This window comes from Tasmannia lanceolata, unplaced genomic scaffold, assembly GCF_043159265.1.
Source record: "Tasmannia lanceolata isolate RefF3 unplaced genomic scaffold, GAP_Taslan_0.1 ptg000037l, whole genome shotgun sequence".
Lineage (NCBI taxonomy): Eukaryota > Viridiplantae > Streptophyta > Magnoliopsida > Canellales > Winteraceae > Tasmannia > Tasmannia lanceolata.
The window spans coordinates 20,497,868-20,522,372 of record NW_027518714.1 but is presented as its reverse complement, the minus strand read 5'-3'; the positions used below and the strand labels follow the sequence as shown (position 1 = coordinate 20,522,372).

Here is a 24,505-nt window from a genome sequence, read left to right as displayed (position 1 = left end):
TTAGCATTTTTAACTATCATCAACGTTTCAATAGCCAAACTATGCACAAAAGGGACCTATACATAGTATTTTGAAAATGCTACCTTTATTATCAAGTCTCTGTATTCATACTGCTTTATTCTATCCCCTTACACATAACAAAATATGAGAACCTCAATAACTAACTCACACAGATAATCATGAGAGGCTAAAATAAAAGTATCCATAACTTTGAAAACTGTAGAGAGCATTTACAACAAGATTTTCAATCTATACATTTGTGAAATCAAAACAAGGCAGGCAAACGACATCTGTACAATTTCATCTTAGTGGGAACACTCATATAGGCACACACACACACTTATATGTACCTACAGTGTAGCAAACTTGTTAGCAAAGATATTTGGGAAAATCATGATTCAAAACAAACTGTTCATAAAATCTGAGAATCGGATATTCCTTGACGATCTTAATAAGAATCACAAAGATCAATTCCCATCTAATATCACAAAGGGAATTCACAAAATGGTTACATGCATACAAACAAGAGGTGTAAAAGAAAAGTGTTAAAACTCTATTTAAACAGCCATAACCAGAAATTTAATAGCATCCAAATTTAGAGTGTAAATAGAGGTTCTTATGAACGAATGAACTTATCCACACGAGAGGACAACTCATGAGAATCAGCACTTCATATTAACATTTTCCATCTATTCATCCTTCTTTTCATCCACCACAATATCCATCCATGGAAGTATAACATTCTACAGACTTACAAAGTTACCTCTTGACTTATCTAATTATTCTTCCAAAAGATCAAATCAAACAATGGATCATCCATGCAACATTATAATTTTCAGATCTACCAGAAACGCGATGAAAACAATAAAACTTAGAACGGTCAGATGAATTGAAATCATGATTTAGAAAGTAATTAAGCTAAAACATTTTCACAGCCAGTAAACCACAACACTACTAAGATTACAAATCAAGAGGACATCTGATAAACATTTCTTAGCATACCTTTATTATAAACAAAAATAAAAAATAAGATTATCTCCTTTCTTCTTCGAATCTCCTTCTTGTCTTCTATCTCTCTCAGATCTGATTCCTTTCTCAGATCTCTTTCATTTCTCTACCAGATCTCTCCTCTCTCTCTATTTGGAAACGAAAAATGAAAGAAAGACCTAGATCTCGCTCTAATTCAGATCTAGAATTTTTAAACCAGAGGTAGGCCAAGGAAAGAAGAAAATAACCTGTGAAACATGATTTCACCGGAGAAGATGAAGAAAACAAAGCAATAGAATGAGATCAATATAAAAATGAGAGAAGAAATCAACCAAAATAGGGTCGGAATCTATGGCAGATCGGAGAAGAAAAAGATAAAGAGAAAAATTAGAATTAGAACATCCTTCCTCTCACTCTCTCACAAATCTCAGCTATAAGCCACAGATCTAAGCGATAAGGTCATGGATCTAGGGTTTGAGAAGGAGTTAGGGTTCAAGGTTAGGGATAAGAGCAAAGGGAAGAAAAACTAAACGAATGAAAACAAATTCCCGTCGGAAAATTGATCGGATTTTGATCGGGGAAGAACTCCAGAGGATTAGGATTTTATGATTTAAAAAGCTTTTGAAACCAAATTTTGAGATTAAAAGTAAGAATAGAGAAAAAGAAGAACAAAGAAATCGATCGAAGAAAAACCTAATTGCCGGAGCATTGATTGCCGGAGAAAGTGAAGGTCGGCGAGCTCTCTCTCTCTCTCTCTCTCTCTCTCTCTCTCTCTCTCTCTCTCTCTCTCTGATTTTAAAACGGAAATGATTCTCCTCCACTCATTTTCTCTTTCTCGCTATTTTATATTAAAAGAAAAGCTACCGATATCGGCACTACTACAGTTAGTGGGCGCACGAATTTTGCTGGGCGCGCGAATCAGCCGCGTCCTGGACGAGATTATGCACCCCCTTGCTGCGGACACCCCCCCTATTGCGGATAATTCACCCCGCTTCTCACCTGGATATTCTACTCTGCAGATAACTCACCCCCCTTATACATTCATACCACCCCTCTTCCTCGGCTCGTCCTATTTGCCATTTCTCGGCAGATCTTGCCGAAACTTTACAGGGACCTCGATGGCACCCTAAGCTACCTCAGGGTTCAAATTTTGATCTCAATTCACTAATCCGACGAGGATTTGCCCAAACGACGTGAACTTGGGTCCGGTCAAAATGGGGTGTCTACAGATGCCCCTCTTTGGCAGAGCATGCTTGTCACGCGAATGGCAAAGCTGAACAGACGACACATTTTGACTGACCCGAAAGCAAAGCAAATTTTTGGACTTTTGGTTCTAAGAACGGAATTCACAAGGGTAAGACTCTACTAATAATAGAGAGATAGCCTCTCACTGACTCTTAACTCGGCAACTAAGATATCTCAAAGAGATAGTCTCTCTCCAATACTCATGACTCAACTATCTAAACTAGTTAACAAAGATGAACGAACGATTATAAAACACAAACACATTATTTTTTTTATCAGGCTAAGCCAAAGTAAACATAACAATTGCTCAAAGAGCACCAACCAAACAAACAAACCAATCACCTAATCATTCAAAGAATTTTCATTTTTTTTATATCATGCCGATCAGTCTAAAACTTGACCAATTATTAGGGTACTCGAATATTTAAGCTAAACTCAAACTTCCAATACCAAGGCGAAACTAAGTCTCAAGCCAGGCGATAGATATACAGATCATTGCTGAAAATAAATCTGTTTAACTATCCGAGTAACTCTGACTCCTCTCTTTCAAGGTAGCGAATCACTTCAGATTACGCAGTTCTGTTAAATAGTTCCACATAAACCCAAATTCGTATGTCCTGCTAAACAGTCTCATACAAACCTCTTCGCAGATACGCATGACCCCTAACTCGTTAGGAAGTTGCACATTGCGGAACGATGATTAGGTAAGTCACTACTTGACATTACATTACTAATCATCGGGGTACTAAATACCCAGGAGAAGAAAGAAAAGACCAATCCGTGTAACACAGGATTGGAAATATTTTCCTTACTGCAACCCTAAAAAATGATCGAAGGAAATTCCAAACCGTGCAACACAGGTTTGATAATTTTCCCCCTTTTAAAACGAACGAAGAAAAGAACGAACCGTGTAACACAAGTTCAGCGAGTTCCTCCATTAAAAACCTTTCAAAAATACCAAACCGTGTAACACAGGTTCGATAATTTTCATTTCTGTTAAAAATCTTTCAAAAAGACCAAACCGTGTAACACAGGTTTGGTAATTTTCATTTCTGTTAAAAATCTTTCAAAAAGACCAAACCATGTAACACAGGTTCGGTAATTTCTATTTATGTTAAAAATCTTTCAAAAAGACCAAACCGTGTAACAGAGGTTCGGTAATTTCTATTTCTGTTAAAAATCTTTCAAAAAGACCAAACCGTGTAACACAGATTCGGTAATTTCTATTTCTATTAAAAATCTTTCAAAAAGACCAAACCGTGTAACACAGGTTCGGTAACTTCCATTTTTGTTAAAAATCCTTCAAAAAGATCAAATCGTGTAACACAGGTTCGGTAATTTCTATTTCTGCTAAAATCTTTCAAAAAGACCAAACCGTGTAACACAGGTTTGATGAATTTCCTTATTAAAAACCTCTTTCAAAGCGAAGATCGAAAAACAACCAGATAGTGCAACACTAAATCCAGCAATTTCTTAACTTATTAAAACCTTTAAAACAGCAAAAGAAAAGGCTAGACCACGGCATACGGAATCTGCCCATTTATCTTTATTAAAATCTTTCAAAACAACAGGAAACTGAGAAACTCATAATGATATCATTAAAGAACCAGTCATTTTTTCGCAAAGAGAAATTGAAATGCATGATTTTGGTTAAAGACCGGACTCAAGTAAATTGAATGAATTTTAGAGTACCAACCCATTTTCAAAAGATGCAAAGCATTTGACTGAAGTTTAAAAATCGCTAGAGTAGATTCTAGACTCCGCTGGGATAAAGATTTTTCAAAGAAATTCAACTCCAAAGGAGAATAACTTGACTAAAAAGCTCAATACAAAGAGTGTTTGAACTTCTCTAGTCTCTATTTTATGAAAATATTTATCTCAAGTATCAATGATTACTTGGCATCTTTTATGACTTAAGTCATAAAAGATGCCCCTAGTATGATTACTTCCATGACAAAATTCATTAGAGAGCAACAAAAAAGGAATGGGCCAAAGGCTTTTATTACTGAACATTTGATATTACAACAAATTTTTCTGATAAACACTTGGGTTTACAAGGCCTTTCACAGGTACAAGAAACTCGATCTATTCAAAATTTTCTCATCTCTGCCATTTGCTGATACCAGAGCTGAGCTAAAAGCTTATCAACCTCTGAACACTGCTCTACTTTACATTATCCACAGGAACCACAAATTCTCTACTTCTCCGAGTCTCTGAGTTTTTATCACCCCGGCTTTGGGAGGAATACTGACCAAGCAGGACTCTGAAAATTGACTTTGACTCGACAACTGACTAACTTTGATAGACAATGACTAAAGACTTTGACGAGTTTTAAACAAGACTCCAAAAGAGACTGAATCTGCTTCTTAAACTGATAAACATTTTAAAATGGTCAAAGGTTCACCACTCTTAGAGTCTTTTAAATACCATGTTTAAAGATGTTTCAACCTTTTTTTTAAATCTTCGTCATGGTTATTATCCCTTCAGATTGCTTAGTTTCAATCTCCCTAACTCAAAGAGTAACAAAAGAAGCTTTGTTGGCGCTTACTCAGACATTAAAGAAGAGCCAAAGAGAAAATAAAAGTTCGACCGGTTTTCAGAAAGCTCTGTCTTTCATGAAGTCCTTGCCATGACCAAATCGCCCTTTTTGGGTTTTCGATTTAGCGGACCGCATGCCTTAATTTTTACCTGGACTGTCTACCCTTGCAGATTTTCCATCCAGCAGGCTCAATGCCCTGATTTTTGCCTAAACTGCCCTTTCGGGTTTTCAGCTTAGCGGGTCTAAGATTCCATTTTTTTCTTTATTTTTCTGTTTCTCTACAAACTTGGGTCTAAATACACCAGAAGGACTTTCAGGTAGGCTTAGGTTCGAAAAAGGCTAAACCCTAATGTGTTTGCATGTAATTGGACGCCCCATGTTATACATAGTATGCCTCATTGCTCATCGGCTGTTGTAGACAAAAGTACGCCCAATGTCTACGGCTGCAACACCGGCGCATAGCTTGAAAATAGATACAACAGTTCCGTCAGGGTAATGACTTACCAGTCTGGTACGCACTGTATCTATCTTTGTAGACCCAAGAATAATGAAAAACAATGAAAAAGTAAAGAATAGACAATATGATAACATATGATGTGCAGTGTGTGAATCCCTTGTTTTAATTATGCACCTATCTGGTGCCCCTGGATTCTAACGATAGAATTCCCATTTAAAATTATTTTAGCTCAAAATTCTCCAAAGTTAGTAAAAATGGCATTTTTATAGAGTTAGGCAATGTTTCAAGAACTCCCCAACAGAGTCGCCAACCTGTGGACCCCGATCCGAGGACTGTGGGAGAACGAGTCCCTAACACCCTCTCGATCATCCACATGTGAAGGAGAGCTCTACCAAGGAACTCTCAAAACGGATGTCACCCTCATAGCATAGCACGAGTGGCGATATAAAAAGAAAGAGATATGTCTTGATCCGGAGCCAAGGCTCGAAACCAAGACATACCTAAAATAAACTCAGAGTCGTCATCCATGGATATACCATGGAACCCTAAAATCAAATCCTCTGTGCAATGGATAACCAGAAATATAAATAGGCTCGTGCCTGGTGACGAATGGGAAGGTCCGAAGAACACCCCCAATTCGCCCAAGTGCGAAAATATGTGAAATGGGAACAAATATCCCCGAGTGGACGTCTAACTAATCATGCATGACTCGGGGATGAAATAATAAGCATACACAACATAAATGAAAGAAGCGTGTCACCTAAACATCGCTAGGTTATGTGTAACATGCCTAATGGCTAAGTTCTGGTGTGCAAACACATGCATGCTATAGCTAAAGGTATAAGGTCTGCGCATGAAAGTAAGAAAACATAGCAAAACACACAACATAACAAAACTATAAATCCTAAGACTCTAAACGATTTAGCCCGAGTCCTCGGATGGTCTGATGTTCATCCAAAGAAGCCTACGTATCCCCGCCTCCACGAGAATCAAGGCAACGTAGTTCTTCGTACCTATTCTAAACTATGATGCCTAAGACACCTAGACTTCTATCTTAGACTCGATCTAAAAGACCGGACTAGTTCTTAAAGCTTCTTCTACGATTATTTAAATTTCAGTGAATTGTAGATTTTAGGACACCCTATATGCCCTAACTAAATGCAGGTTAGCCCTAAGCTAATGCAGGTGGTTCCTACAACCTATGTGTAACCAGGCTGTATTTCCTAAGGAAAACAAAGGGTTGACTAACTCATCCTATTCTAGTCATCGTCGGCGATGTGAATCGCCCACTGACCGGACGGAGGCGCTCCTATAACTTTAGGACAAACCCCTAACTCTAAAACAAACACAAAGAAGCACACAACAAATCAAAGACGAACTCCTAACTCTAAAACTCTCTATCTAGGACAAACTCCTAACTCTAGAGGAAGATCTTGTTGAAAACAAGGTTTTGAAGAAAAAAGGTTAAAGCATTTATTTACAAAGTTTGGCTACACTTGGGATGAAGATCCCAAGCTGCACTACGTACCTCGTGGAAGAGGATCAAGCCAACGTAGGTCGAAAAGAAACTTTCCTACTACGCTACAAAACTCAACACTTCAAAAGATTTAAGGCTTTTGATATTTTTTTTATGTTTTTTATGTTTTAAATTTCTAATGTTTTTGAGTTTTATATGTTTTAACATGTTTTTGGATTTTAAAATTTTGATTTCACCCTTTTGGTCAAAGACCGGAGGGAACATACGAAGCAAAACCTTAGGGCCAAATCCTAGGGCAAATAGGGGAAACCCCTAACCAAGGTAAACGAATGATCAAGGATAAAGACAACGATCTAAAATCCCAAAAGGTAAAGCTCTAATGAGACTGTGCTAGTCCCTAACAAACAAGAGTGATGACAACACTAAGGAGAAGCTCCTGAAAACAACTATAGAAAAGGGGGAAATGAATCAAAGACTCTCTAATACCGCTATCAAAGGACGAGTGAATCAAAGACTCTCTAACAATGCCATCCAAAGGACGAGTGAGCCAAAGGTTCTTTAATACTACAACTTAAAGGAGGAATGAGTCAAAAACTCTAATACTACCACTAAAAAGGATAAATGAGTCAAAGACTTTCTAACACTCTATAAAGGGGGACAAATAAGACATAGCATGTCTTTTAGCTCAAAAGATAGACAAACCGGGGAGGTTCTATAAATGAAGCACTGTATGCCTCCAATGGGAAAAGGCGGGCTCTAAGCAACGAGGCTTGCTTCCAGAGGAGAGCTGCCTAACGAGACAAAGCGTGTCTCCTAGAATGGAACTCGCTAATAAGACCACAATGGTCTCCTAAATGAAGAAGAGAAACTATCATCTAATGGTTTCTAAAAGACTAGAGAAGTCTACTAAATAGAGAGGAGAACACTACTTGGACTAAGCAAGTTCCCTGAGGCTGGGCTAGCTCTATAGAGACATAAATTGTCTCTCTAAAGGGGAGGCTCTGACTATCGCCATCATTGCCCTCGATCCAATAAACACTCACCATTATCAATTAAAACGGAACTAAGATGAAAAGCCCAAACCAAAGCCGATACAAGTCAAATGCTATCTCTATCACCTTAAAGGCTAGAAACTTTTAAAAAAATAAAAAAATAACACCACACTTAAAGAATAACCTATTTACCAATTCTAAATGGAACAGAAAAATGGGAAACCTGGTAGAATTTATTCATTTTCCAATCCTGCACAATCATACTGAAATTATTCCTTATAGAGTAAATGAAATAAAAGGGGGGATGCTACTTATGCACATTGTAAGGATCAACCTCCTCATTACAATCCTATATTTAAAATATGCAAAACCAATGTATATGCCCATCAGCCCCACATCAAAATACAATTTTCAACATGAGCCTAGATACACTCATTTCTTGATCATAACGTAGTGCTTACCTAGCATATAAAACATGCTTCGTGAGAAGTGCTCAAATAAAATATGAAGTGCACACTCAAACCAACAGCTGTTTAGGCAAATGAGTTTTTGAATATTCTTTTTAGAAATATGATTCAAGTAAACACCGAGAGCCATAACCTGTAATTGAGCATCTATAAGTTTTGGAGAATGAATTCAAAGGGTAACCATGAAATTTTAACACCTAACATTTACAGCAGTATTACCATACAGAGAGGTCATTCCAGAGTTCACACAGAATATGCAAAAGACTCCGCACAATTACACACATGCATGTACACTCTCACAGCCACATTCGTACATGTATTCACCCACAGCCATATGTATTTTCATAATCACATGTATTCATTCATATGTGCATGAACATGTATACAATAGGGGCTGAAGTGTACCAAACAGGGGCTGATTTGCGGGTTGAAACTGTTCAAAACAGGGGGCTGATTTGCGGGTTGAAACTGTTCAAAACAGGGGGCTGATTTGCGCTAGCAGTGACTAAACCATAGGCTCAAAATGTGCACAAAACTGGGGTTAAATCATGGACAGAATTGTGCTGCCAGTGGCTGAACCATGGGCTCACATTGTGCCAAAACAGGGAGCTAACCATGGGCTGAATCCTGTGTGAAATTACAACATATGGTATTTTAAACTGAACTTAAAATACAGAGATCCTTATTAGAATGATGAGGTACGTATATCAGCACACCATAAAACACTTGGACAGTTTTTTTTTTTTTTTTTTGTTAAAATTTACCCTACACTATTGTACTCAAATTTCAATTTTCATAACAACTTTTCACATCCACGTACTATTTGAAGCCCAACTGCTGAAACTGATTGAAATAATATCATTAACATTTTTAACTATCATCAACGTTTCAATAGCCAAACTATGCACAAAAGGGACCTATACATAGTATTTTGAAAATGCTACCTTTATTATCAAGTCTCTGTATTCATACTGATTTATTCTATCCCCTTACACATAACAAAATATGAGAACCTCAATAACTAACTCACACAGATAATCATGGGGCTAAAATAAAAGTATCCATAACTTTGAAAACTGCAGAGAGCATTTACAACAAGATTTTCAATCTATACATTTGTGAAATCAAAACAAGGCAGGCAAACGACATCTGTACAATTTCATCTTAGTGCGAACACTCATATAGGCACACACACACTTATATGTACCTACAGTGTAGCAAACTTGTTAGCAAAGATATTTGGAAAAATCATGATTCAAAACAAACTGTTCATAAAATCTGAGAATCGGATATTCCTTGACGATCTTAATAAGAATCACAAAGATCAATTCCCATCTAATATCACAAAGGGAATTCACAAAATGGTTACATGCGTACAAACCAGAGGTGTAAAAGAAAAGTGTTAAAACTCTATTTAAACAGCCATACCCAGAAATTTAATAGCATCCAAATTTAGAGTGCAAATAGAGGTCCTTATGAAACGAATGAACTTATCCACGCGAGAGGACAACTCATGAGAATCAGCACTTCATATTAACATTTCCCATCTATTCATCCTTCTTTTCATCCAACACAATATCCATCCATGGAAGTATAACATGCTACAGACTTACAAAGTTACCTCTTGACTTATCTAATTATTCTTCCAAAAGATCAAATCAAACAATGGATCATCCATGCAACATTATAATTTTCAGATCTACCAGAAACGCGATGAAAACAATAAAACTTAGAAAGGTCAGATGAATTGAAATCATGATTTAGAAAGTAATTAAGCCAAAACATGTTCACAGCCAGTAAACCACAACACCACTAAGATTACAAATCAAGAGGACATCTGATAAACATTTCTTAGCATACCTTTATTATAAACAAAAATAAAAAATAAGATTACCTCCTTTCTTCTTCGAATCTCCTTCTTGTCTTCTATCTCTCTCAGATCTGATTCCTTTCTCAGATCTCTTTCATTTCTCTACCAGATCTCCTCTCTCTCTATTTGGAAATGAAAAATGAAAGAAAGACCTAGATCTCGCTCTAATTCAGATCTAGAATTTTTAAACCAGAGGTAGGCCAAGGAAAGAAGAAAATAACCTGTGAAACATAATTTCACCGGAGAAGATGAAGAAAACAAAGCAATAGAATGAGATCAATATAAAATTGAGAGAAGAAATCAACCAAAATAGGGTCGGAATCTATGGTAGATCGGAGAAGAAGAAGATGAAGAAGAGAAAAATTAGAATTAGAACATCCTTCCTCTCACTCTCTCACAAATCTCAGCTATAAGCCACAGATCTAAGCGATAAGGTCATGGATCTAGGGTTTGAGAAGGAGTTAGGGTTCAAGGTTAGGGCTAAGAGCAAAGGGAAGAAAAACTAAAGGAATGAAAACAAATTCCCGTTGGAAAATTGATCGGATTTTGATCGGAGAAGAAATCCAGAGGATTAGGGTTTTATGATTTAAAAAGCTTTTGAAACCAAATTTTGAGATTAAAAGTAAGAATAGAGAAAAAGAAGAACAGAGAAATCGATCGAAGAAAAACCTAATTGCCGAATTCCGGCATAGATTGCCGGAGAAAGTGAAGGTCGGCGAGCTCTCTCTCTCTCTCTCTCTCTCTCTCTCTCTCTCTCTCTCTCTCTCTCTCTCTCTCTCTCAGATTTTAAAACGGAAATGATTCTCCTCCACTCATTTTCTCTCTCTCTATTTTATATTAAAAGAAAAGCTACCGATATCGGCACTACTACAGTTAGTGGGCGCACGAATTTTGCTGCGCGCGCGAATCAGCCGCGGCCCAAACGAGATTATGCACCCCCTAGCTTCGGACACCCCCCTATTGCGGATAATTCACCCCGCTTCTCACCTAGATATTCCACTCTGCAGATAACTCACCCCCCTTATACATTCATACCACCCCTCTTCCTCGGCTCGTCCTATTTGCCATTTCTCGGCAGATCTTGCCGAACCTTTACGGGAACCTCGGTGGGACCCTAAACTACCTCAGGGTTCAAATTTTGATCTCAATTCACTAATCTGACGAGGTTTTGCCCAAACGACACGAACTTGGGTCCGGTCAAAATGGGGTGTCTACAACTTGCCGAAGTTCCATGGTCGTCTACAACCCGAAGAGTTTCTTGAATGGCTTAGTGCCATTGAGAAGTTCTTTGATTACAAGGAGACACCTGAAAGCCAACGTGCCATTTTAGCACAGTTTTAGGGTATATAAGAATATATCTAATGTTAAGTAACCCTATGACCCCATAAAACAAGAGTAATGTGGCAAATTAAAGCTCATTATATACTTATCACGAAAGAAATAATGCAATTTCAAGGCATAGCATGACAAGCCCCCTTTTTTTTTAATATGTAGAGAAAGATATGCAGTTTCAGCACAATCAAAGGGTGTTTAATAGTATGAACTTTCTAAACATAATCCTATGAAGCCTATGATCATATAAGATTTGACAGTTAAGCTTCCCCTTAAATTTTGTTATGCGTGGACATAGATCAATCAAAGCATGGCATAACAAGCAAAAAGATTAAGAAGATATGACATTGAAGGTTCTATTATGAAACTATCATGAATATAGGGTAATCAACTTGAGTACAAATGATAGTGACAAACAAAACATAGAGATATAGATTGGCATTTGTCAGGCACTCTTATGTTTAGTCTAGTATAGATTGGACACAAGAAAAGGGTGTCACTGAAATAACTTTATGGCCCATAAAATGAATGATGATATAACATTTCAAGCTCTTCCTAAGGCTTATCATGAAGGATTTAAGAAGCAAAGTTGAGAATAAGGCATGATAAGCTATTTTTTTTTTTTGTCAAGATTTGCAATTTTGAGCACAACTAGTGGGGAATATTGAAATGGACAATGTAAGCATATCATTATGGTCCATATAAACATGAGAATAAGACATTTTGGCTCTGCCCCTAAGTATTTGTCAGTGGCCTTAGGTAAAACAGAGAAGATAAGGCATGACAGGGCAAAATAGCTAAGGATAACTAATATAACCTTTCAAACAACCTAACCTAGGGCAAGCAACTCAATCATTTTAAGACAATTAGTTTTTTTTTTTCAATAACAGCAAACTAGTTATTATCTTATTTGAGGAAATTTCTAAATTCTTAAGTTTATGTTCAATTTACTTTATCCCTCACAAAATATTTCATGATTGTGTTTTGATGGATTTTAAGTTTAAAAGATTAAATTATATCAACAAAATACATTTTAGGTTATATATCTCACTTTTAAGCATAACTTGGGCTATATGAACATAATCTCTTGATTTTAAATGACATTTTCAATTTAAATCAAATGATCTCATGTGATTCAAGTTTGAGTGTTTTAAAGAATTTACGATTTCAACTAACTCAAACTTATATGATATGTAAAGTGATCTATCTTGAAAGTATATCAATATGATATGCATAGATCACATATACATAATAGGCAAAACATATATCAATTCAAATCAAATTCCTTTAATTGAAGGGTTTCAATGATTATTACTATTAATGTTCCCTCTTTAACTTGAAGTTCACTTTTACTTGGGTTTTTCAAGTATAACAATATTTGTGAACTTATCATTGGTCATATGGATACAATAGATGTTCAAATATGAAATACACTCCATAGTGACAATATGTTGGATTCCAATGTGCACACTTATGTAAGATTAACATGATTTTTCATTTTCTAGTGCACCTAAGTTTGTTGTGAAGGGTTTTAGGTGATTAAACACTCTTAGCATTTCCCTTTCTTTAGTAAATTTTCACTTGTTTGCATATTTCAAGTTCACCTTAGAATTCTTCAAAGCGAATGATATCCACTTATAGTTTTCATGTCAAATATACATAATCATATAAGGTTCATAGACATGACTAGTTCAATGAGAGGATAAGATAAATCATATAGATTTCTCATACTGAACCAATATCAATTTCACTTTAGTTTTGAGGGATTATCTCAAAAGCCAAAGATTATCAAGAGATTTTCACTAATGAGAGACATCTTGGGCTAATGAACTCATTTTATAAATCTCTTATGATATATACTATGGATTTAGAAATTCATTACGCTTTGCATGTTGACCCATATTAATTTATCTAAATTTTATAAGAAAGATTATTTTAACCTTTAATTTTCAATTTTTTTTTATCAAGATTAACTTATTTTGGCTCCAAAATCATTAAGCTCTTTTAAAATTTTAAATAGGATTTAATAGGAGCTTAACTTCTACATTTCTCATCTTTGTTTTGGTTTTGCTAGATAATATATGATAGGCTAAGTGAACACTTTAAGATCTTGAAAATACTAGATTTAACCTATTCGGATTCTACACTTGGAAACATATCTTCAACTAACTAGGCAAATCATATGATTCAATGAGGCTACTAAGTGTATGAATGAGACTCAAGTGATATACCAAATACTCAGATTATAGTACATGATCATACCATTGCAAGAGAAGTTAATCTACTATGCCACATGAGTTAATAGAGATCAAATCAATCATAATGAATCATGTCACAAATTATATGAGTTAAAAAGGAGGTGCAAAAAAAATAGAAAAAAGAATAGCAAATCGAAAAATCGCACAACAGAAATCCGGAGAAAATTTCCCACCCACCTAAAGCAGTTTTTCTCTCCACCCATCTAAAAAATCTCGCCATATCACCCTAACGCAATTTTCTCTCCACCCTTCTCTCTCGTTGCTTTTTCATTTTCGAGGGATCAATAATGATGGGGTATAAAAAACAGCAGCCAGTTAGCTGTCGACACGTGGCCCCGAGATGGCCCACCACAAGCCCAACTGTGCACAAGGGCAATCTGGTAATTTCCTAAAGAGTAGGTAAATTTAAACCTATAATAGGTCGACACCTGTCCTGGGGTAGGTAATCCAACCACCCCAGGTTTCCCTCTATAAAAGGCCTTCTAGGGCTCAGAATCGAGGGTAATAACTTCTCACCCACCACTCTTAAACTCGCTTTGCACTCCTGCTCATACTGACTTCAGTGTCGAAGGGCCTGTCCGGAGTACGACTCCGGGTTAGTCTTCTGACCTCGTTTGCTCTTGCGCAGGACTCAGCTTCTTTACTTCGGCTCCTCGAGTCCTCCAGCTCAGCTCTGACGTCACTGCCGTATCTGTTACCGATTTTAGGCTTAACAGATTGGCGTCATCCGTAGGACTACGAACTAAAAGTTGTTCAAATCCCCTTACAAAATGGCAGGACGGAGAAATGCTCGGGCACCAACCGCACGGACTACCCGAGCCGTGCTACCTCGCAGGACCCGGAGTGAGCGAATCGCCTCACAGGTGGTGGCTACTTCTGCTACAGCAGAACAGAGCCCACCTCGTTCGGAACACCTCAATCCCACGCCCACTCCGGATCAAGTTCAAGCTCTCTTTCAACAAATGACGGCTCTTGTCGATCAATACCAGCAGCTACTACAAGCGCCTCCCCAACATCCTCCGGAAGCTCCACGACATGTACAGGAAAGGTCGAATATCCACAGGGGAGAGTCAGCGCGCCACGGTGAAGACCGGACTCACCACTCCACCAGGCGAGTCCATCACTCCAGAACCAGGCATGCCCATACAGAGCCCCACCGCCGCCGGAGGTCACGGTCTCGCTTTGCGCAAAAGCACCGAGCCCATGAAGACCACGCACAGCAAGAAAAATCCTGGCCTCGTCGAAGGAGTCCGGAAAGTCAGTCCGGCTCTGCGGCGAGCCAATCGGTGGAGAGAAACCGGTCACTGGACCTACCAGATCGTAGAGCTGATCTGATGCTACGAAGGATAGAAGAAATGGACCACCGCATAGAAGAGCTGGCAAAAGATCAGAGCCGGCCTGCTCCGCGGGCGTTCTCAAGCAGAACACCGTTCACCAACGATGTTATGAACACCCCAGCGCCCAGGGGGTTTAAAATGCCAACCGTCTCGCAATATGACGCGACCTCTGACCCTGTGGATCATCTGGAAACGTTCAGAACGATGATGCTCCTCCACGGCGCATCCGATGGCTTCCTCTGCAGAGCATTCCCGACCACACTGACTGGTGCGGCCCGGGACTGGTACTCAAGGATCAAACACAACTCCATCAGCAACTTTGAGGACTTTGGGGACGATCTGGTCCGCCATTTCATGAGCAACCGCAGGCCAAGGAAAACAACAGCATCCTTGATGGCCTTGCGGCAGGAGGAAAACAAACCTCTGAAGGTGTTCGTCAGCCGTTTCAACAGGGAGGCACTCCAAGTACCGAATTTGGATCCCTCAGCCGCCATAAACGCGCTCCTCGCAGGCACTAGATCTAACGATCTCCGCCAATCAGTGGCTCACCAAAATCCACACTCACTGGCAGATCTGATGGCCGGGGCGGAGGAATATATAGCAGTGGAAGAGACGCTGGCGGCCCTGGACTCAAATCGGAGGAGAACCTCTGAGGACAAAAACCCTACCAAGCAGCGTAGGGACGATAAGGCCCCCAAAAGAGAGAAGTCCCCCCAGAGGAGGGAAGAGAACTTTACCCCTCTCAATACCTCCCGGAGACACATACTGGCCGCTATCAGAGGAGAAGACTTCGTAAGGTGGCCGACCAGAATGATCTCTAAGAGAAATAAGAGAGACAAGTCGAAGTACTGTCGGTTCCACAGGGACCACGGTCATGACATAGACGAATACTGGCAGCTCAAGGAAGAAATCGAGCTGCTGAATGCCCGGGGCTACTTGAAAAAGTATGTTCGAAGTGATGGCCACACAAGAGAGCGCAGAGAGAAGAGTCCCCAGGACCGAAGCCCTCGACGGTCACAGCCGACCCCTGCCTGGGGTCAATCTCCTCCGCCATCTAGTCCACAACAAGAGGTACACCAATCCCAGCCAAGGAGAGTCATCGGCACAATTATGGGTGGACCGGCCGCTGGGGGCACATCATCTGCTGCTCGAAAAGCATACGCACGTCGAGTCAACGCCGTGCACACATGCAGCAAAAAGATGAAGACAGAGAAGAGATCTCCTTTTCAGATGTGGATCTCGACAACTTGATACTACCACACGATGACGCCCTGGTCCTGACAATGCTCGTCGCGAACTGGGAGCTGAAGAAGATCCTTGTCGACAACGGGAGTTCCGCCGATATCCTTTACTATCATGCTTTCGAGAGAATGATGATCGGAGACGGTCGCGGCAAATTCCGATCTGTTCGGTTTCTCAGGGGAGGTCGTGAAAGTGGCAGGACAGATTAAACTCCCAGTCCTCGTTGGAGAGCCGCCCTGTCAAGCCTTCCCGATGGTCAATTTCCTGGTAGTGAGGGTCACTTCGGTCTATAACGCTATCATGCTGACGAGCTCCGCTGCTACCCGACTCTCACCAAGGCCGGAGTCGTTTTTCTGAACGGCCCAATTGGGCCGAAAAACATTATCCCCAGACCTCGCCGGGGGAGGAAGGGCTCCAGTGGATGCTCCACCCGACTTTGAGGACCCTGCTCCCCGGTCTTAGGCACCGACCAACTTCACTGTAGTCTTGGCTTTGGGGGGCGGCGTGTCCCGGGGCGGAGCAGGACTCGAAATCTCCGCGGTTTTCCTTTTCTGGCCCTGCTGGGCCCTTCCAAAGGCTCCTTGCCTCACTTTCTCTATCTTTGACTGTTTCTGCATCTCTGAAAGACAACATAGACGAATAAAACCAGTCAGAAGCAAAAAAAGAGGAAAAGGATTTTAAAAGCAGGACTAGCCACATACGTGCCGGGGTCGCAGTACTAAGGCCAAGCCCGACCAGAACCGCTTCCCCAGTAAATTACGCACAGTGAATGAGGCTCTCACGGTCCAGCTCCTCACGGACTAGGGCGAATGTTCTCATATCCTTGCCCTCAAGGAGCGGCTTGCAACTTATCGCAATTGTATCTGGGATGTCCCACTTTAGAGGAACTGGCCAGGGCTCGGTGGACTCCCTATCCTCGACGTAGAAGAACCTGTTCTTCCATAAGTGTATGGAAGAGGGAATGCCAGTGATCATTTTCACCTCCGGACGCTGGCTAATGTAGATCCAACCCCTGCCCTTATGCCTCTTCAAATGCGCACACGCACGGAATAACGGCACAGACAAACTCCTTTGAAGCCGGCCCTGGACGAGGTACATGAACCCGATCAGCGTCCTCCAGGAGTTCGGTGCAACCTGAGCCGGAGCCAGCCCGTAATATTGAAGGACCCCGGCAAAAAATGGGTGCAGAGGAAACCTGAGCCCGGCCCTTAACGACTCATCGTATATACAGACGCCGGAGCTCTTGTTGCAAGCCCTATCTCCCTCTATCGCCGTCCTCAGCCCAAACCTTGGGGGAATAATGTACCTATCCCTAATGTCTCCCAGCTTGGACTCATCAAAGATGTTCTCCTCGTAAAGAGCCTGGGTGTTGTACTGGGGATTGGCATTCATCCGGGCCCTAGCTACGACCTCAACGGCCCGGCCCGGGAGGAATGTTGTGGACGCCTTGGCGGCGTCACTACCAACACTCGCCTCTGCTCGGAGATAACTATCCGTTGGAAGCGGGGTGGTGTTCAGATCTAAAATCACCTCGTCCTCAATCACCCCGTCCTCACTATCTACGATTTCTACACTAACATCGGGACTTGCCATATTTGGCCCGGGAGTCCTGGTCGGATTATTTTGGGTCCTCCCTGACGAACTAGACCCTGAGCTACTGGAAGAGGACTCCCCTGAACCGGACTCCAAACCGGACTCAGAGCTAGAGTTACTACAGGACATGAACGCAGGAAAAGAAACGAATAAAAGACGCGCTCAAGAAAATTACCAGACCGAACAGAGAAGAGCTCCTAAATCCGCGGACGATCACAACCTCGAGCTAACCGAGCCGAGCAGGCAGAGCAAGAAAGAAAGAAAAAGGGGAGAGCGAAAGTAAAAGTGAAATGTGAAAGGTAAAAACCCCTCCTTTTATAAGCCTTGGCTAAGGCGGTTCGCATTTATTGTCGGTCAATACCAGCAGCTACTACAAGCGCCTCCCCAACATCCTCCGGAAGCTCCACGATCTGTACAGGAAAGGTTGAATATCAACAAGGGAGAGTCAGCGCGCCACGGTGAAGACCGGACTCACCACTCCACCAGGCGAGTCCATCACTTCAGAACCAGGCATGCCCATACAGAGCCCCACCGCCGCCGGAGGTCACGGTCTCGCTCTGTGCAAAAGCACCGAGTCCATGAAGACCACGCACAGTTCTTGAAGAGGCCTCTGTGGACAAGTAAATCTATCATCGTTAATCTTTTTATTTTAATCAGTTCTTGAAGAAAATCAGCATGATGATAGATCAAGCTGCATCAATATTATTTCCAGCCTTTGGGATTGGGGTTACCCTCAAGATAGGGACAAATAGTAATCTCATAATGTGACAAATTTTTGAGTAGGATGTTATTTTTTTAGTTTTAATTTATAAACATCTTTTTTTGCCATCTTTCTAAGCTCGGGCTGTATTTCCAAATTGCATATTTTGTTTCTAGGCACAGGCTGTAGTTATAAACATCTTAAAGCACACTTTTTTTTGTTACTCACGGGTTTTCCCACTAGTCTCTCTCTCTCTCTCTCTCTCTCTCTCTCTCTCTGTATATATATATATATATATATATATATATATATATATATATATATAAGAAAATGATTTCAACACAAACATGTTTTGATACTTGACGCTCATGTTTCTTGTCCTTTATATTTAAGAGTTGTAAAAGGGTATACTGTACAGAAGATTGAAGTCGTTCAGGATCACTATTGTTAGAATGGTTTTCCTAAACTAGATTATTTTTCTATATTTAAGTATTGCCATATTAGAGTAGGTTTCCTTATTTCCTTTTTCCTTTTCTACTGATTTCTGTTTCCTTATTGCTTCCCCAAATTTCTATATAATGTAGATGCCGTATGGCTTTTGAGCAAGGAATAATCAGATTTAGTGCAGTTAGCATATTGGAGGCCGAGTTTCCTCGAATTAACTCATTGGAGGCCTGAGTTTCCACGAATTAACTCAATCTTTCCCTTTTCTCTATCATCTTCTTCGCCATTTTCTTTTCTGATAGAACGGTGTTCTATTAAGCTGGTATCATAGCACTTTTCTGGTGGATGCCTCTGACGCGTCTTCAAAAGAACGAGCTCGGTATCAGAGATTTGAAGGCTTATTCCATTGCTGCCGGGAAAAAGAATGGTTAGTCATCAGAAGAACAAGCCTTGGAAGCGAAGTTGGATGCAAAGATCGATTCGAGATTCCAAGCTTTCGAAGAGAAAATAATTAAGATGTTTAGAGAATTGGTCTCTTAAATTCTGAATCCTCCTCAAGTGATGACCACGCAAGATAGACCTAATCTTGTGTCTGAATCTAATATTGTGCACAAGGATCAGTCTGAACAAGGCGCTACAAACTTCCGTGATCGTTGAATCAATGAGCGTGATAATCAAGGTGGAGAAACGTATCTTGATCAAGATCAAAAAATTTCTCGGATTAAAATCGAGTTCCCGCGGTGGGTGGTAGCGGTCCGATTGACTGGGTGTCTCAAACGAAGCGATATTTTCGTTTCCATCAGACGGCAGAGGATCCCAGGGTCACAATCTCTTCTATCAATCTCGAGGGAGATGATATTCAATGGTATGATTGGTTTGAAGAAACTTGTCATGGAATTCCTACTTGGAAGGAATTCATAAACTCGTTTTGGTCCATCTTGGTACAAAGATGTCCATGGCGAGCTAGCAAAAATACAGCAAACAACAACTATTTTGGAGTATCAAGGTCACTTCGAACGACTCTCAAATCGAACCAGAGACTGGTTGGAGCACAGGTGGTTGGGACGTTTGTCACAGGACTCCGTCCAGACATTAAGCAGGAAGTCAAGATGTATCGTCCTCGCATGATGACGGCGGCTATCTCTTATGTGTGATTGCACGAGGAAAGACTAAATGAAGATAGTCGACATTTGTATGATGGCTGTACTGGCCGACCCCCTAATCTTCTTCGAGAAGGTCCCTTTGAATTCACGGGTCGTAACATGCATATGAAGCGATTGATGGAAGAGGAACTCAAGGGCTGAACGACTAAGGGATTATGTTGGCACTGTGATGAGGAGTAGCATAAGGGTCATCGTTGCAGACAAAAACGGCCATTGATGATCGAGCCAGCTAGCTATTCCGACAACGATGATGAAGATAATCAACCTTGAGAACAAGGTTGAAATTAAGGGTAGGGGAATGTTAGAATGGTTTCCTAAATTAGATTATTTTTCTTTCTTTAAGTATTGCCATATTAGAGTAGGTTTCCTTAATTCCTTTTCCCTTTTCTGCTAATTTTTGTTTCCTTATTTTGCTTCCTCTAATTTCTATATAATGTAGATGCCGTATGGCTTTTGAGTAGGGAATAATCAGATTTAGTGCAGTTATCATATTGGAGGCCGAGTTTCCTCGAATTCACTCAATCTTTTCCTTTTCTCTATCATCTTCTTCCCTATTTTCTTTTCTGATAGAACGGTGTTCTATCAACTATACTGTACAAAAAAACTATATTGTACAGAATTTATGCAGTTAAAAAAAACTATATTGTACAAAAAGAAGGAATTTAAAAAAAAAAAAAAAAAACCTATGTTGTACAGGGTCAAAAGGGATTCTCCCCCCCCCCCCCTCCCCCCCTTTCAGGATCTGAAACCTAACAAGAAGAATAAGGGGATAAAATCTATAGAAGAAAACCCTAATAAGAAAATCATAATCTCTTCTTCAAGAAGGAGAAGAAGAAGTAGATTGATACGTGCCTAGATGGGTCCCAATTAGAATGGAATAAATTATCTTGTTATTTTAGAGAATGAGATTAGATCTAGTAAAATCTGACATATTTAGTAGCTGGATAGATTATAATATTTATTTAGTTATTTAGGTATTTATTTAGTAGCTGGATAGATTATAATTTAGATTAGGATAATCTTTATTTAGTTATTTTATATTTATCATAAGATCTTTCTAGATCTTTCTATGTTTATCTTGGAGTGCTTTATATAAGCACACATGCTACTGTAATGGAAATCAATGAATGAAGAAATTGTCCTAGAATTGTGTCTTTTTGCATAAAGGAGGATTAATCCTTCCCTCGAAGTGGATCAAGAGGCCGATCTTCCCTCTAAGAAGATCAATCACGTTACGAACCGATTCGGGTTCGTAACATAGATAAAATCGATTTCTTGTTCCGAGAAAAAATCATTCTCTTCTTCTGTAAATTAGGGGCTTTGAAAAAAGAAGTGAAACAGATAAAATACGTAGATGAGAAAAACTAACATACCTCGTTGTCGAAAACTTGCAGATGAAGATCACCCACAAGAGAGAGAGAGAGAGAGAGAGAAAGAGAGAGAGAGATTGCCTAACAAAGGAAAGTAATAGCTTATACTTTCGGAGATTTTATTGGGTATAAGCCCTTACCATCCCGTCTGAAAAAAGTAGAATACGGACTCCATCATAGGATGATCCAAATAGTCCATGTGATGGGCTACAACATAAATAGGTAGTGCCACAAAAATCATTTCGATAGGATGATCCTAGCCGATCGACTGAACTCAACTCAACTCAACAAATCCTTTGTCCCAAACTAGTTGAGGTCGGCTAAATGAATCCTTTAGAAAAATTTCATTAAGAAGGTGAAAGGAATTTATCCGGCTCTAATCTCGGCTCTAGTTGGTTCTTCTAAGTGGATCATTTTCTTCCATTCTATCATATCCAAGGTCATGTTCTCTGTTATGTTCCTAGCTATCAAGTCTTTCCTCACTGTTTCTACCCAAGTTGTTTTCTGTCTGCCCTTACCTCTTTTTACTCCATCAATTTGGCACGAGCTACCTCTTCTCACCAGGAGCATCCAAAGGCCTACGTTGGATATCTCCAGACCATCTTAAGCGGTGCTCTCTCATCGTTTCCTCAATTGGTGCGACCCTCACCTTTTTATGAATGTCTTCATTTTTAATTCTATCTAACCTTGTGTGGCAGCACATCCATCTAAGCATTCACATCTCGGCTACACTCATCTTATACGCATGCTGCTTCTTGGTGGCCCAATATTATGGGGCGTACAACATGGTTGGCCTCACAACATATTACTGAAACCCCTCCGATAGAGGTTTCCATAATATGCAGTTCCTCTATAGATCAGAGGGTTGGGATCATCCTCTTGAAATTTGTTTTTAGGCACAACCTATTTACGTTATGGCCCATCACATGGACGGTTTGGATAATCCTATAGTGCAGAGTCCATGCAGTACTTTTTGAAAAATATGGTAATATAAGGGCTTACACCATATAAAAAAGTTTTATATGGCGTAAGCTATATGTTGCATTCTTTTTCAAAAATTAATGTCCAGCTTTCGCCATAGGATGGAGAAATTATATGCCCAAGGGCCGTGTACACACGTAAAGGTGGTGCGATTAAGGTACCGCCCTTGATATTTGATCCAACAACAGTGTTCATAAGGCCCTTCATCATTTAACTTCTCGGCTTATCTAAACCGTCAGTTTGATGGGCCATATCGTAAATAGGTTGTGCTCGAAAAATCATTTTCATTAGTATGATCCTAGCCCTGCGATCTATTTAGGAAATGCATATCATGGAAACCTCTATAGATAGGAGGAGGGTCAGGATCATCCTATGGAAATGATTTTTGTGGCACAACCTATTTACGTTATGGCCCATCAAATGGATGGTTTGGAACATCCTATGCTGTGGGCCATTCAATACTTTTTCAAAAATAAATGTAAATTAATGGTCGGGTTTTTCCCTTTCAAACCTTAACCAACCCGAGGATGACTCCAGTTTTTCAACATCAAACTGCCAGCCCAAAATCCAGCTTCTTTAAACCAGGCCCAGAGTATTTTCAGGGGATAAAACCCGACTCGAGTTGCAACCTTACCCGGAAGGTTTTTTTGGGTCGTGACCTATCTACGTTCTACGGTTAGGACCACTTCTAGATTGTCCAAATTATAAGCGGTGAGGACATGCTCATGGATTTCCTCAAAATCCTGGAGGGAAGACAAGAGAAGAGGGAGACCGTCCATCATTTTCTGATTTCTCGCCCTTCTTTCCGTCAAGCGAGAGAGTAAGAGATCGTCTAATGTTTCCAGGTTTTAGAAATCTCGGGATGGGGGAGAGATTTCTTAAACCGGGATCTCTTACTTAAAACCCAGGATAATGGATCGTAAATCTAGAATTTTACACTACTTCACATTAAAACCTGGATTCTAAAAATCCACGTATCCAAACAGCTTCCTTGAACCAGTCCTAAAATTGAAAAGGATTGGCTTGATCTGCCAAGGGGGAATTCAGGATTCTAGAGGACGGCCAATGAACAAGCAACTATTGCTAGACATCAATGCATCATGGCGTTTCACCCCAATGCCATTCTTCATTGTCTTGCACAGCATTTGATAGAAATTGAACGGGAAATATAGGGAGATGATAAATTGGCACCCCCTGCAGGATGATTCGCACCTCTGTCGTGTGAATTGACGTCAAAAGCATCACTTTGAGAGGGGTGCGGATCATCCTACAGTGCGTGCGAATTGATCATCTCCCGAAATATAATGTATAACGTGCCCACCTGAGCATGTGTGTGGGCCCGACATTGGATTAACTTGGGTCACCCGCGTCTGGGCCCTACCTGTGATTGGCCATGGCTCATAATCAAGTCTGATCATATGAACCTAATCAATTGATGAACGGGGCATTGTAAGAGTTAATTTTTTTACTTTTTCCTGATATAAGGCACTTGATTTGACGGTTATGATTGCTCGATAAAGATACTGGTTTGATGGGACCCACAAGAATCAATCAAGGTAAGGCACATGTACTGTAACATAGAAGGCCCCATCTCAGATTGATCAGGACCATCCATCTACTAGACCTTATTTTGGATCTTCATTGGCACAAATTGGACAATCTAATATCCAATGACGGGTATTTTGGTCATTGGTTTGACTCTGCGCATTCAACGAACAATGATACAAATTATTATGTAAGGATTGTCGGACTGTATGTTTGGCCCATCGGATGGATGGTTTGGTTGAATTAAAGTTGGGGCTCAGTATGTAACAATATTAAGCCCTAGTGAAGATTCCTATAACTTGAATCCCTCCTTGAAAAATGAAGATAATGCAGAATAAGATGGCTATATTTCCTATGTCCGACAGCCAAGATTTTTTTTTTTTGGGTTTTTTGCAAAAGAAGTCTTCTAGTTTGCTTTATTTGCAAAAAAGGTCTTCTACTTTGACAATCTGCAAATAGAGTCATTATATTTGAGTGAATTTTGCAAATCAGGACATGCCATTTAT

General features: G+C 40.1%; 1 protein-coding gene across 4 annotated transcripts in view; it reads left to right on the top strand.

Annotated features, from left to right (window-relative positions):
• The window catches only part of LOC143861106 (protein VAC14 homolog), a 105,336-nt gene extending 81,068 nt beyond the window's left edge, over positions 1–24,268 (top strand). For 2 of the 4 annotated variants that reach the window (XR_013239887.1, XM_077372009.1), the window contains one exon: positions 8,611–8,975. Coding sequence is in view for 2 of the 4 variants with exons in the window: in XM_077372009.1 (XP_077228124.1) it covers positions 8,611–8,673 (63 nt within the window). In the remaining 2 variants the exon portion in view is untranslated. The other 2 variants (XR_013239888.1, XM_077372013.1) reach the window with 2 other exon arrangements.
• The last annotated feature ends 237 nt before the right edge of the window (positions 24,269–24,505 follow it).